The sequence below is a fragment of the Dermacentor andersoni genome, chromosome 2 (assembly GCF_023375885.2).
Source record: "Dermacentor andersoni chromosome 2, qqDerAnde1_hic_scaffold, whole genome shotgun sequence".
In the NCBI taxonomy this organism is placed as follows: Eukaryota; Metazoa; Arthropoda; class Arachnida; order Ixodida; family Ixodidae; genus Dermacentor; species Dermacentor andersoni.
Window position 1 is genome coordinate 199,313,796 of NC_092815.1, and position 15,736 is coordinate 199,329,531.

Sequence of the window (15,736 nt, forward strand, 5' to 3'; positions counted from 1 at the left end):
GGACGCAGGAACTCTTTGCCGTTCGACTTTCCGCACGTCCTGCATGACCGCAGGTCCGAAACGGCATTAATCAAAGCCACCACCGCTGCCATTTTGATTACCTCGCCGCCTCGAACCGGCGCTATCGCAAGCAAATCCGCTGGCAGCCGTAGCCACCCCTGCGGCAACGCTACGCCTAGCTGCTTCAACGTTGACTATTACGCTTCTTGCCGTTCGGGGCCGTGTTTCTTCATTTCTCCGCTGTCAGCAATAATATTGGCTTCGAAGCTCGGAAAGCACAACGCATTCCATAATGCTGGTTCCTGAAAGTTAGTTTTGCCTCAGTACAGCTGTGTGACGCGGTGAAGCATTAGCAAAAGTATTGCGGTGAAGCTTAACAAGCGTAGGAAGGGGCAATTGTCAGGGGACACAGTATGTATTCCTTAATTTTACACGCGTGCACCCGCCCTCTCCTGTCGCAGTAGGAGCACCGATATGCCTAATAAGTGTACTGGCAGGCATTCAGAGCTTTTTCAGACGTGCCTGTGTCGATTTGAGCCCTTAAGAGCAGTAAAAGACATGCATTTATTTTTTCGGACTGCCTGATTTTTCGGAAGTTTGGAATTGGACGTTGACTGTAAACTGACCAAGAGTGTGCTTCAAATGGTCCGTAGTGCGAACGCGCGACAAAAGGAGCATGAGAACAGAAAGGACCGACGCATTGAGGAATGAACGGAGAATGAAGTATGCGAGCGCTTCTTTGAAGGAGCCTGAGCTCAAAAAAACACTCTTGGCTGACGCCGAGATGCAGGTGTCCCTCATACAAACCAAACTCTTTAAAGCAGCGAAACACAACACTGATGCGTCGTGCACGGGCTGAGAGTATGTCAGGACAGTTGAGGTTGACTTACGAGCTGTTGAGAGAGACTCTCAATTGTAACGAAATTCGGGTCTCATACCACTGAGCTTGCTATCAGTTGGTATATATAGCTCATATTCGAAAATATTTGCTTCTGTATGCATCTCTTTTTTATTTGTTTTGAGAATGTCTGACTCAATTTACAATTTCTTTTGAAGACATCTTATTTGCTGTGCATTTTGCTAACCCCTCCCTTCTATTCTTTTTTTGAATAACATAAACACTACTCCTTAGTATTCAAATTGGATTAAGTCGGTTCTTTTATAAAAAATTTTTCATATGCTTACTGAAGAGTGACAGCATTGGGCGATATGGTTCCAGCCCGTCTTGACATAAAACAGTTCTCCATCACTCAGGGAATTTCGCTAAGGCACTTAGGGAAAACCTGGAAAACTCGGGGAATTTGGAAATGTCAACTTGGTAGACACCCTGCGTGGTGCTTCCAAAATGCCAATACTCCCAAGGAATGCGTCTATAAAAGTACAAGCGAGCATGGATGACTGCTGCTACTTTTGAAGACAACGTGCGCATTCTGGATAGATGATTCGACACAAAGAATCGGCAATTGTTTTTCATAATTGACAATTGTCCGAGCAACGGGAAGATCGACAACCTCAGGGTGATCGCTGTGAATTTTTGCCGGCAAACACAACCGTGGTACTGTAGCCGATGGATCAGGGCTTCATTGAGACCACCCGGAAGCTGTACCGCAAGGCTCTTTTACAGTGCATGCTCACAGCGTATGCTCACAGCTTATAACGTCGGCAAAAGGTACAACATTTATTTGCTTGGTGCAGTCCATTTGCTGAACTTTTCATGGAAAGAACTCACACCTTCGAATGTTGCCAACTTCTTTGTGCATGCCGGCTTTTCCCATGTCGTCGTCAGCGACCCTGACAATGGCCAGCCTGATGATAAGCGGACTCGCAACGATCTGTACGAGGCTGTTCATAAAATTGCTGGCCAAGAGGTAGAAGGAAACTTCAAGACATTCGCGTTGGCTGGTGCTGGCGCTGCTGCTCCCGTGGTCACCCCAGTGACAGACGGGGAGATACTAATTGACACTGTTGGTGGCCCCGATGAGGATGAAGAGCTGGTGGATGATGAACCACATGACGTGCCAACTATGGTGCAGATGCGGTAGTATCTACGCCTGCTACGAAATAAGGTTGAATGCATGGACAGCGACCACGGCCTTGGGCAATGCCTGGTCAAATTAGAGCTGGGGTTGCTCGCAACCAGTAAGAACTTGAAACAGCCAAAGCTCGCTGCCTTTCTTGCACCTGATTAAAGTTTTCCTTCACTGAATGCATTGTACTTTGACTTCCTCGCAGTTGTAGCTCAATTAAAGCTCGACTGCGTTTGCTTTTCTCGAGTGGTCGCTTATATTGAATTACCACTAATAATGAATTTTTTTGCTGCCCCGCTGACATCGTTATAACAAGGAATTACTGTACTCCGGTATTCTTTAAATTTGCTATTGCACTTGCTTCCCAAGGTTGCCCATGAGCATGGCGGCATGACGACGACTGTATGACACCGACGCTATAATGACGCTGGAATGACGACGGCAGCATGATGACAAGGAGGTGATGATTCTTAAGTTATGACTATGGCATAACAATGACAGTGTGATGACGATGGCATGGCAATGATGGGATGGCGACAAGTATAGACTACGATGGTGTGATGCTAACGGTATGACAACAGGATGACAACAATGGCATGACAACAGCTCATGATCACAAATGAACGGCGACAGCATAGTTATGATAAAATGACATTGATTGAATGACAAAGGCGGTATGACGCCATAACGGCAAATGGGATGATGTTATTGGAGTGATCATGATGGTGAGATGACAGTGTGACGACAACAGCATGACGACTGTGTGACAACGATGGCGTGACTACAACAGCATTGCGAGAGTCGGATGATGATAGAACAACCACAATGTCATCACGACAAAGGTAAGGCAATGAATACATGGGATGATGGTGTGATGACGACTATATCGCGAAGTCTGTATGACAGCGATGGGAAAACGATGATGACATGACGAGAGTCGGATGACGAAGCAAAAGGGATGATGGAACAACCACAATGGCATGACGATGATGGTATGAGAATGGATGCTTGATAACGACTGTCTGTGACAATGCAATGTCAAAGGTGGCATGACAACAGTGGCATAATCGTGATTGAATGATGAAAGCATACTTAAGGTAGAATGACGAAGGCGGTACGACGACATAATGACAATTGGATGTAAAATGGCAGTGTGACGACAGCGACATGATGATGATAGCACGACCACGGTATGAGGGCAATGAGATGACAACACGTGTATGATAGCACTAGCATTACGACACCTGTGCCATGAAACCTGTTTGATGATGATGGTGTGACGATTGTGGCATGATGAGAGTTGGATGACAAAGCTGGAATGGCAACGATTCAGTGACCATGCCAGTATTAAACCACAAGCTCATATTTAGTGGCCAAAGCTACTAGACAACTTAGGCCACTTGGTCGGCATAGAAGGCGTGACAACACAGCATAACAAGAGTCAGATCATGAAGCAGGATTGACGATGAAGGAATGACGACAACGGTATCATGACCACGAGCACATATCCAGTGGCCCAAGCTGGTAAACAACTTGAGTCACTCGATGATGTGATGTACAGACAGTCAGACAGACGGATAGATAGCTACCTAGATAGACTCGAAAGAGTGGAAGTGGGCAAGAATGCTAACCGCATCAAAATTATGCGAAGGTGTCAGTGACAAGCAACCAGCTGTCTGCACCAGTTTCTTCTCATGTATTGCATCTACTACATTGCTTTTGTTTTTTTTTAATACTTCACGGTCTTTCCCGGGTCTAACTGTCTGTCTGTACGTTTGTATCTAACCATTTTGCTGCCAACCTTTTCCGCAGAACGTAATAGTTCTGCGGAACGTAAAGGTTCTGCGTCTGTCTGTATGCTTGCTTCCATTAGATTAAACACGATAGTTTTTATCATATATATAGTAACATGATATATTGTCTGTATATATTCAAATGGCCATTATTGTAATATATAAAAATGTATGTAGAAAGCAACCAAGCCACATAAAAATAAATAACATTCTGCAATTAAATATATCATACTGTCTTTGTCTTGTTAATTCCACCATCACAAGAATCCATCGCATATTACTAATTAAACACCTGTCGTGAGAAAGAATGCTAATTGCCTTACCATTGCCCATCGTCTCCATAGGATGAATGCACCACCAATTTTTTTTCTTTGGCATTTCTCTTCCTTTCATTGTAAAAGCAGACAGGGCACTGAGTAACTATAGAGCTTGTGCAAATAAATTATTGTAAACATAATGCTGACAATGCTCTTATGTCAACATGTACTATTTAGTGACTATGAAAGAAGTTTTTAGGACTTTCACTCGATCAGCTGGAATGCATACTTGTTGTGGTTACTTAGTCGCTGTGGCGTTAAGCACGAGGTCACGGAATCAAATCCTGGCCACGGCTGTCACATTTTGACGGGGGCGAATTGTAAAAATGCCTGTGTACCGTGCATTAGGTGCACATTAAAGAACTCTAGCTGGTCGAAATTAATGTGGAGTGCCCCCTATGGCATGCCTCACAATCAAATGATGGCTTTGGCACATAATGCCCCAGAATGCAATTAAATTCAAATCAGCTGGAACATGAAAGTTTATACATTTTGCTGCTGTGGATTAGTTCTTGAAAAAAACAGTAAAGTCGCACGGGATGTGTACAAATGTTTGGGGCACTTCAACACTGGTTCACCTCAGTAAGGGGGGTTGAATGTGTTGTTGCAGGGAGCCGGATCGGGCCTCATGGGCCGTGCCAAAAAGCTTGCTGAGATTGTTTATGGCATGGTGGGCGCACTGGACATTCCCCTGACAGTGAAGATGCGCGCAGGCATGCATGAGGGCCGCCCTATTGCTCACCAAGTCATTGCCCAGCTTGTTGCAGCTCCTCGCAAGCCTGCCCTCATCACAGTGAGTAACTGCATCATATGTTTAAATAATAAATTTGTCATTTCCTGACAAATGAAAAGGAGGCTTCAAGTAAACTCGACTAAAAAAAGAAAGAAATTTTTTTTTTGATCCTGGCAGATGTTTTATACTCCTTCAGAAGTAGATTTTGTGTACAGTATAGCAATTGTACTTAATAAATGGCTTGACAGCTATTTCAGCAGATTTATTATAAGCACACATTCATTATATTGATATTTGGTTGTGTTTACAATGTCATTTCCAAGCACTTGCACTCTTGCCTGCCTCCGAACACTGCTTCTGCCACACACAGGTGCACCCACGTTCTCGGGAGCAGCGCTACACCAAGTCAGCCGACTGGGCCTACCTCGACTGCTGTGCCCAGGCAGCGACTCCCATCCCAGTGTTTGGTGAGTGCTTGGCATTGCTGCCAGAACAGCTCTGGCATGTGTGTGCTTCTCCATACTCGCACAGAGAGGGAGAGCATGTAACACGTACCTAATGGGTTGCCTTATGCCTCCAAGAAAGCACTGACTTGGGACTCAAGCAGCAAAGGGTGCTTTTATTGGTGTTGTGTTCATATTGTTATGGATGAGATGGATTTACTTACAAAATGATCGAGAGGATGTAAAAACGAGATCGCAGGCAGTCGGGCCTTTTCTACACCGCGCGCAGATCTTCCATCTCTTCTTCGGCTCCGCCACACAGCGTAACATCTTTCTCCGGTGCAGATGAAGCTCGTCGAGCAAGTTATGGATCCACATAATTGGTAGTTCTTGATTCAGGAACTCTATGATGGTAGTGCTTCAGGCAGGCCACATGAACCAACTTGAGTCTTCTGCGACCGGAAATTATTGGCGGTCAGTTTTGCGAGGACGTAGTTGACGTCACTTAATTGGCTGAGTATCACAAATGGACAGCTGTACGTTGAGAGGAACTTGCGATGCAAGCCTTTCTTCCGTAGAGGTGTCCACAGTAACACATGATTGCCAGAAACGAAAGTGGCTTGTATATGCTGGGCATCATAGCATGCCTTGGTTGAAACTTGCGAAGACAGTGTTCTTAAGTGAGCGAACTGATGCGCTTCTTCTCTCGACACAATGTCTGTGGAATGGTTGTGTCTTCCAACAGTGGCAATGGCAAAATTGTGTCCTAGAACATTTGGGGCCTGCAATCGTACAACAGATAGAAAGGCGCATACCCGGTTACTTCATGCTTGGCTGTATTCTATGCGTACATGACAAAGGGCAGCATGGCATCCTAGTTCCTGTGATCAGCTGAGATGTACACTGACAACATGTTGGTAAGCGTACGATTCATGCGTTCGGTGCAGCCATTTGTTTGTGGGTGGTACGGCGTTGAATGGCGATAAGTAAAACCACAAAGGCGCAGCAATTCTTCAACAACATCGGCGGTGGAGTGCCGTGACGCAGGATGACAGAATGAAGCAGAAAGCACAACACATCGGCGGCGGTAGTAGATGTAAGCGCCGCAGTCTCGGTATACGTGTCAAGTAGTCAACGTGCACAATAATCCAGCGACGACTGGTAGAAGTCTTGGGAAGGGGGCCGAGCAAATCAATACCAACTTTTTCAAATGGTGAGGTAGGTGGTTTCACTGGTTGCAAAAAGCCTGCAGGAGGCGTCCCCGGCTTCTTATGACATTGACAACCTGGGCAACTTGAAATAACTGTCTTGTGCTCTTCCATAGCTTCGGCCAGTAAAAGCGCTGGCATAATCGATGAAGCGTGCGAGCAAAGCCAAAGTGACCCGATGTGATGTCATCATGCATGGCGCGAAGAATAGCAGTACGCAGGCATTCCGGAATGACTAGGAGCAAGGAAGCACCTTCGGCAGCGTAATTCTTTTTGTAAAGCAGGTTGTTACACTGCAGGAACGCCGTTGTCTGACCTGACGTGCAGGCAGCCTCCAATAGGGGTGTGAGTGTAGGATCATGACATTGTTCACATTTAAAGGTGCTGAGGTCAGGAAACTTGGTAATGCTGGCAACATAGTCATCAAAGTCATTCGCGGTGGAGTTTGGCGACGGGAGACGAGACAAGCAATCGGCATCTGTATGACACCAACCACTCTTGAAGGAGTAACGCCCAACATGCCAGCCGTCCAGAAGGATCCCGCAGTCCAACAAGCCAGCAAAGGGAATGATGATCCATCACTATGTTGAAATAGTGACCGTACAAATATGGCCGAAACTTCTGGATTGCGAAGACTACTGCCAGGTGACTACTTCCAATTCGGTGACAGTGTAATTGCACTCCGCTCTTGTCAGTGTCCGACTTGCATACGCAACAACGTGCTGGCACTCATGATGAAGTTGAACGAGGACGGCGCCAAAGCCCACACTGCTAGCATCAGTGCGTAGCTCAGTCATAGTCCGGCGCTCACCGAAGAGACACTTCCTTGAGTTTAAAACCAGTCCAGCATTTTGTATGCAGCCCAGTATGACACCAAGGTGCTGATTGTGCTCCTCAAGTGTTTTGCCAAAAATGATTACATCGTTGAGGTGGCACATGCAGATCTCCCATTTCAATCCTTGCAGCACTGTGTCCATAAAGCTTTCAAAAGTTGCTGGCGCATTGTATAAACCGAAAGGCATGACATTAAACTTGAAGAGACCGTCTGGCGTCACAATTGCAGTTATTCTTTATCTATTGGGTGCATCGGTATTTGCCAGTATCCCGATCGCAAGTCAACGGAGGAGAAGTAGGAGGCTTCATGTTGGCATCGTCGATGCCTGGCAGAGAGTATATATCCTTCTTTGTGGCTGCATTAAGCCTTCGATAATCAACACAGAATCTGCAAGAATTTTCCTTTTTCTTAACTAATATCACTGGAGCTGCCCAGGTACTGCAAGACTCTCATGGACAATGCCTTTCCACAGCATTTCTTGAACTTGCTCAGTGATTACTTTTTGTTCTGTGGAAGAGACGTGGTATGGCTTCTGGCCAATAAGTGTCGCTTGGCCCGTGTTTATGCATTGTTGTGTTCACGAGTCAGGAAGCGAAATTGGATGCTTATCTTGTGTGAAATCGAATATTGGTGCATAGCAGATGAGCACCTTTTGCAATTCTTTTTGCTCTGAAGAGGATAGCGACTTGTTCGTCGTGCGGTAGAATTCCGCAGAGTAGTCGCAATTTACTGCCCTCGCATCGATAGAAGCGTCAACGGCGTCAATACTGACAGTTGCTTCTGAGTCAAAAGTGGCCAGCTTGAGTCATGTTGGCAGTAAAACTTGCTCTTAAGATGTGTTCACCGTCCACACGTGAGCACGACCATCTACACATTCTATAACGAATCGAGGAACCAGGACATTTTTCTTCAACATAGTATGGGAGTACGGCTCAATTAAACCACTACAGCGATGCAGAGGGCAATGCATGGAAGTCACCGGAACAAATGCCACGCTCTGAGCTGGTAAAAAGACATCGTGGGACACAGGAAATACACTCTGCTTGTCCACGCCATATACTGTTGGTGTGGGTGTTATCACGTGACTTTGAAGAAAAATTTCACCATCCCCACAATCTAACATTGCACCACATTCACCAAGAAAGTCAATCGCAAGGTTGATGTTGCGAGTGGTGTGTTCCAAAGCAACAAGTTCATTTGGAAAATCTTGTCCACCCACACTCACTATAGCAGAGCAAACTCCAACGGGCCACAGAGGTTTGCCCCCAACTCCACGAAAAGTAGTCTTTTGGTCCCACGCAAACATCACTTTGTGTCCAAGATGATTCTCAAGCAAAACACTCATTACAGAAACTGTAGCACTGGTATCGACTAAGGCATCAGTATTTGAAGCATCAACGCAGACACACTTTGTTTTTGCACATGGCAACAGGCGGAAGACTACTTGACCGTCCCGCAACTGCTTGACCGTTCCACGACCTCACCTCCATCAGTCGCATCAGCTGGTTTCCCAGCTGGAATGATGGTGAAAGTGAGCGATGGTGAGGTGATGGCGAATGACGATAGCTGGTCGGAGGAGGAGTAAAGCTGCGGTTGAAAGCTGGAGACTCACGCCAGGATGCACATTCATGCAGTTGTCGTCAAAGAGGTGCAGCGGTCTGCCACGGCGCGCTGTCTTGTCCTCCAGATTGATAATCTGGTATGCCCAAAACTTGCTGCTGCCATCGGCGACAATACCTGGCAATATTGTCACAATGCTGCGAAAGGGACAAAAACGACGATCACCAACAAGACGAAAGAGACGACGTAGTGGAGCTAACCTAACGTTCGGCCATACCTTCTGCAGAGTAAACGTCAGTCGAACCCGGCTGTATCGAACTCGCAATAAAACGCCCATCAGTTCGCTATAGAGCATATTTCGATACAAGCCTGCTAAATAATTGGATGTCATAAAAGCACATACCATTTACAAAATCACTTTATTGATGAAACTAGCTTAGTTTCGCATGAAATAGTCCTGCATTTTCTTCTTCTTGGGCAATTTCGCTGCCTGCGACGCACACACTTTTCCACATTGTCTAAGGAGTCGGAGCAGTTGAGGCCGCAACTTTCCGCATTTGCACACGCAAGCATGTGCGTGTGCATTGCACACGCTCCCTTGCAAGACACGGGGCAGCAAACTAGCGCAAAAACAAACCATGCAACGAAAAGCGATAGAGGGAGGCGCGTGAAAAAAATTGCCACATAGTGGCAGCACATGACAGAAAAGAAAAAGTTAAGAAATTGGCGCACCTTTTAAACGGACAGACGGCGCCGTATATTTACGTCATTGACCGTCAAAGGGTTAACTATGTGTGTAACAATACATGAAATCTTTTATTCTTGTAAGCTTATTTCTTTTTTATTGCTATTATTCATGAATGAAGAGTACCTATATACCAACGCAAAATATTTTTTTCTCACTTTACGGTCACCCTAGAAAAATTATGGTAAATTTTTTTCGAAGTAAGTCCCTAAGAAGAATTGGAATCTGCAATAAAAAAAAGTCGACCCTGGGCGGTAGCATATGGCAAAAAGAACCGACCCTCAAAGGATTAAAATGCGACACCCATAATGGTTTACTAAACAGGCTGGCCACGCTCAAGGACATAGCTCGTGTCTCTGTATGCTTTGGCTAAGGCAAAATAAAGTAATAGGTTAGTGTTTCTAGCTGGCCAAACAGTCACTTTTATGAGCACAGAGTTTTCGTAAGCAGTAAAATGACATTAACGTAAGACACGTTTGGCACTGCCGCTGTGAAAATATGGTACTGGCTCCCAAATAATGAAATTCAATTATTGATTATGTAATGAAGCAGACGCACCCCTGTGTATGTGCCGACTGAAGAGGAAGACGAAGGACTGTGCCATGATCACGAGCGAGCCCCGTGCTACGTACAGCCCTTGCAGTGCCTTTATATACCTAACATTCCACAACGTTGTCAACTCAATAAACCTTATCGCATTTGGTGGAGGTTGCTGAGATCCTTCGCCTCATCCTGGAGCTCTGCACTCGAACCCTGCCAGCAAGATCGCCCTGCACTATGCCTGATCCCGCAAGCTTGTTGCCTGCACCACCGGCTGCCACGGTCGTCTGCGTCGGCGTCCCTCGTCAACGTGACCTACCCATTTTCAGTGGGACCGCCGAACACGACGTGGAAGACTGGCTGTCATCGTACGAACATGTAAGTGCCCATAACAAATGGGATGACCAGTCTAAGCTGACCCACGTGCCTTTCTACCTCGCCGACGTAGCCAAACTTTGGTTCTTCAACCACGAATCCGACTTTACAAGTTGGTCAGTGTTTAAAACTCTTTTTACCGAAGTGTTTGATCGCCCAGCTGTGTGTAAGCTACGCGCTGAACAACATCTACGCCAGCGCGCACAGCAGCCTGGAGACACATTCCCCAGCTACATTGAGAATGTTCTCGATTTGTGCAAGCAGGTAAATCTCAGCATGTCAGAGGATGACAAAATCAAGCTTATCCTCAAGGGCATCGAGGACAGCGCATTCCAGATGTTGCTGGCCAAAAGCCCAACTACCATATCCGTCCTCATTACCCTCTGCCAGAGCTTTGACAAGCTGTGCCGACAACGTTCCATCGCCCGCCGGAACATTCAGCACATCGATTCCGTCTCAAACATCGCGGTTTCTACCGACCTGACCAACTCGACCTTCTCGCAGCATATCAAAGATTTTATTCATGAAGAATTGGCCAGGCAGCTCTTGCTGCTGCCTCACAGCAACACACCTACGGCAGCTTTGCCTCCAATGCGGCAGCAAGCCATCCGGACTCGGATATCCGAAGCGCTTCCTGCAGCTCCTATAACCCCCAACCCTATCCTATGAGTGTGCCGCTGTCCTATACCGACTTTGCCACTCATCCTATGTCGCTCCCGCTCAGTTATGCAGCCATGGTTGCACGGCCACCTGCGCCGACAGCTTCCTTTTCATCGCCCGTGCATCTGGCTTTATTTCCAGTTGCCCGACCGTCACCACAGTTTTTTCATCCCACCGAGACGTGACGCACTATATACAACCGGCATATCTGCTTCGCCTGCGGCATTGCTGCCCATTTGGCGCGCTTCTGTCACCGCGGTGCCCCAGCTACGCATACCACCTTTGACACGCCCAGCTACGCACCACAATATGGTGCCACGCCTTCATTTTCATCGTGCCATCTTGACACTGGTCGCCGGTCGGAAACTCTGCATTCCTTTCCCCTCATCGGCATTAGATTTCGCCCCTGCATCGTCGAGCTCCCACTGAAGAGGGAAACTGACTGGTGCAGTTCCTGAGGCAAGAACTGCAAATACATTGAAGTTCTCAAGATCTCAATCTTCGCCATAAAATGTTATGTGTTGTAGAGGGAGTACCCACAGTGGGCACTAGTCTATACTGGAGCAGCCGTTTCCGTCATTCACGAGAACCTTTGTCGTTGTTGGCAACGACGTGGAACGCTAGGTATATATAAAGGCACTGCAAGGGCTGTCCGTAGCACTGGGCTCGCTCACGGTCACGGCACGGTCCTTCGTCTTCAGTCAGCACAAATCAGGGGCTCGTCTGCTTCATTACAATAATAAATAAGTTGATTACATTTGCATTTCAGCTGAAAGAAAATGCAGTTTGCCCAGTTTTATTGCATCTTCCTACAAGATTACCTTACTGTGGCTAACTGCTTCACACTGCTCTTTTTATGCAATCTGCAGGCATGTTTCTCTAGAAACATTTATTCAAGATATCTTGCGGTTCCAAAGAATGGGCATTGGGCAAGGGGAGATGCAGGAATGTCTGTAAATAAACAGTTTGAACACGATAGAAATGTCTGAACATTCTTCAAGTGACATAAATGTCTTGTGAAGTGCTCATGTAAAAAGCTTTTATCTGAAGAAGCGTGGGTGGTGAAGTGCACTCAGGCTCCCTCGATACATTGCATTCACTCCCAAATGCAAAGAGTGTTTTTTTTTGGCAAGTTAATCATCAGTGTACAACATTTAGGTGCGGTGAGCTTTTCTATATTATGTTAAGCCTTTCTAGTCACAATAAAAAGAAAAGCTTTTCTTAACTGGTGGATATGTCAGCACACCAGAATGTAAAACAACCTTGTTCTCGCAATGTACACCAGATGCACAAGATTACAAAAGTAAAGAACATTCCTTCTTGTGCTGTGTGCCCCAAACATTCCTGAGCCCCTTGAATATGTGCAGGTAGCGGGGACATCCTGAGCTGGGAGGACGCTGAGAAACGGCTTTCGGAAACATCTGTCAGTGGCCTGATGATTGCCAGGTGAGTCTTGTTGTCTGGCTTGGACTGAAATTTTGACAAGGTCACTTGCAGAAAGAGCAATGTCTCCTCCTCTCCTCTCTCTCCCTTTTTCAGTAATGGTAGGTCGCATGTTACTGAGCAGCAACAGTGCCTGCACTGTACATATTCCTTTATTTTAATGCATTCTTTTATTGGTGGTACACTCTAAAAACTGTTTACACCCTTTGGGGTCAGGGTGTCTACCAAACGGGAAAACCGGGAATTCTCCGGGATTTTGAATAGTATGGAAATACTCAGGGAAAACTCGGGGAATTTGTGCTTCTACTAGGGAAAATTAGCTGTAATTTTATTGAAAGGGAACGAAAGTTGCAGTAATGCTCGCTTGCATAAAAGAGAGGGATCACAACTAATCGTCTTTTGACGCCGTGTTGTTGGCTGGAGGAGTTGCCAGTGTATAGTCAACGACCCACTTTCTGGACACCTGATAAATTGGACGGCTTCGCGACATCACCACGTACCCCATAGAATCAATGTATGAGAATGTCTGAAATTCGGACGCAAGAACCCTTTGCCGCCCGATATTCTGAACTTTTTGCCTTGACTGCGTGTCCGAAACGGCATTAATCAAAGCCACCACTTCCGCCGTTTTTATTACCTCGCCGCCTCACACCGACACTCGCATGCAGATCCGCTGGCAAGCTGTAGCCACCACCGCAGTAAACGCGAGGCGTAGCTGCTTCGATGTTCGCTGTTAAGCTTCTTGCCATTCGGCGCCATGCTTTTCATTGAAAGAATTCGCCGCCGTCAGCAATGGCACCGACTTCGTCTTTGTGGTCCTCGCGATTGGCTTCGAAGCTTGGAAAGCACGGCACATTGCAAATCAGCTTCACCTCAATGTAGTAAAGTTATGCGGTGAAGCATAACAAGAGTGAGAAGGTGCAATTGTCATGGGACACAGTATCATTCCGTAATTATATACGCGTCCACCCGCCATCTCCTGTCACTGTACGAGCACCGATATACCTAATAAGTGTACTGGTAGGCCTTTTTGGATGTGCCTGTGGCGATTTGAGCCCTTAACGGCAGTAAAAGACACGCACACATTTTTTTTTTAACTGCGCAATTTTTTGGACATTTTCGCAGCCCCTAGGGAGTGAGAAAAATCTGACGTTGACTGTACAACTCACGCTTCAGCTTCGAATGGTCTGTGGGGCGAACGTGTTGTGGAAGGAGAACGAGAGTAGAAATGACCTACACATTGAGAAATGAACGAGAAAGGGAGCGTGCCGCCCCCTTCTTTCAAGGAGCTTGAGCTCAAAAATTGGCTTACGATTACGCTTCTTGGTAATGCGATCTTTGAGTGCAGCTGCTGCCTTATTTCAACAACAGGCAACCGCATACAGAACAGGCAGTGCCGAACGGAGGCGGTTCTGCGTTTCGGATTGGGCAGCACACACCATAATCCGCCACTATCGAGCTAGTGGGTCACCACCGCATTAGGGGGGGAGGGGAGATTAGCAATTATTATTTAATATTTCTTCTGAGGTGGGATGAGGAAACGGGTGGAGAACAGGGGTATTGAGTAGAGGTCACACACTCATTCACTCACAGACAGGCCTGAATGTGGCCGCACAAGGTTGGGGTGGGAAGTAGATGTAAGAGGACTAAATGCTATAACTGTCTTTTGAGTTACCGCAACAGCACTGCGCCAGGTAGAGGGAGGTATAGGAAGGACGGCAAGGTGCAAGCACTGCCAGAGGCGACAAATGCCACTGACTAACGTGCCCCCACAAACTGGGAAGGGAGAGACACGGCTGAGAGCCGTACAGCTATGCGACACAGATATGGAGGAGCGTACAGCCGTGGATCACGTGCGAGGTGGCAAGGAGCGGCCACCGCCGGCACCCCGCGACAGTGGGAAAAGGGACGGTGAAGGCACAGTGGACAGTAGCGGCGAGAGTCACCGCAATGGCGCTGCGCGAAGGAAGGAGGCAAGAGGGTAGGCGAGAACACGTGCTCCGGCTTTGGAGGACAAGGGCAGATCAAGACTCGCGCCACGCTCAAGAGATGGCAGCAGGAGGGCGCGCAGCTAGAGCAGCGCGTGACCTTGGTTACAACGAGGCCGACGGTGAGGCTTAACGGTGGCACAAAACACGGGAATGGGTGCAGAAGAGCAGCGCTCTAAAAAACAAAGTGTTAGCTGACAACAAGATGCGCGTGTCCCTCATCCAAACCAAAATAAACTCTTTAAAGCAGTGAAACACAACACTGAAGATAGCATCTCACTTGTGACAAAGTTCGGGCCTCATACCAACGAGCTGGCTATCAGTTGATAAAAATAGCTCGTGTCCTCTTCAGTCACGACATCCACATTTGTGGACACAACCTATTTTTGCCATTTCTGTGCAGTGGTAGCAAGGAATAGAGCACAAACATTAAGCTTAGGGCAGAGTGAACATTGTGATAACCTAAATTACTTGGTGAAGGCACTACCATGTTTTACGTGAAGCTTGACGTGGGTCATGTCAGTAGCAACCTTGAAATACATATGTTTTTTATTTCTTGACTAGCTTGAGGCCAATGTAACTTGTTCATGTAATTTGAGCGAGGGATTTAATCCTTTCGATGAAGAAACATAGCATTACTGACTTAACAATAATCAAATATTTAGTTACCGTATTTATTCGAATATAGGCCGATAGTTTTTTTCAAATAATCATATTCCAAACTCTAGGGTTGGCTTAGATTCGAGGATTTTAAAAAACGTGCCAGTTTTTTATTGAAACTGCTAAATATGGTGCATAGCTAGCGCCATCTAGAAAAGTCAGTATCGCAGCCGCTACTAGCCATGCGAGTAGCCAACCGTACACCGTACAGGGAGCAAGGCCTAACACCAAAGGATTTCGAAGCCAGCCGGGGCTGGCTTCAGGAATTCATGAAGCACTTCGGCTTCAGCCTCCGACGTCGCACTTCAATCACCCAGAAGCTGCCAAGCGATTTCAAAGAAAAGCTGATAGCTTTTCAGCGCTACGTGCGGCTAAAGAGAGAAGCGGCAGGCTACAACCTTGGGCAAAT

The 15,736-nt window shown here is 46.7% G+C and overlaps 1 protein-coding gene across 2 annotated transcripts in view; it reads left to right on the plus strand.

The window, feature by feature from the left end:
* Positions 1 to 15,736, plus strand: part of Dus3 (Dihydrouridine synthase 3) — a 99,967-nt gene that overhangs the window by 52,328 nt on the left and 31,903 nt on the right. For both annotated transcript variants that reach the window (XM_055075916.2, XM_050187049.3), the window contains exons 8-10: positions 4,748 to 4,930; positions 5,241 to 5,337; positions 12,604 to 12,682. In XM_055075916.2, the coding sequence (XP_054931891.1) occupies positions 4,748 to 4,930; positions 5,241 to 5,337; positions 12,604 to 12,682 (359 nt within the window). The remainder of the gene's footprint in view (positions 1 to 4,747; positions 4,931 to 5,240; positions 5,338 to 12,603; positions 12,683 to 15,736) is intronic.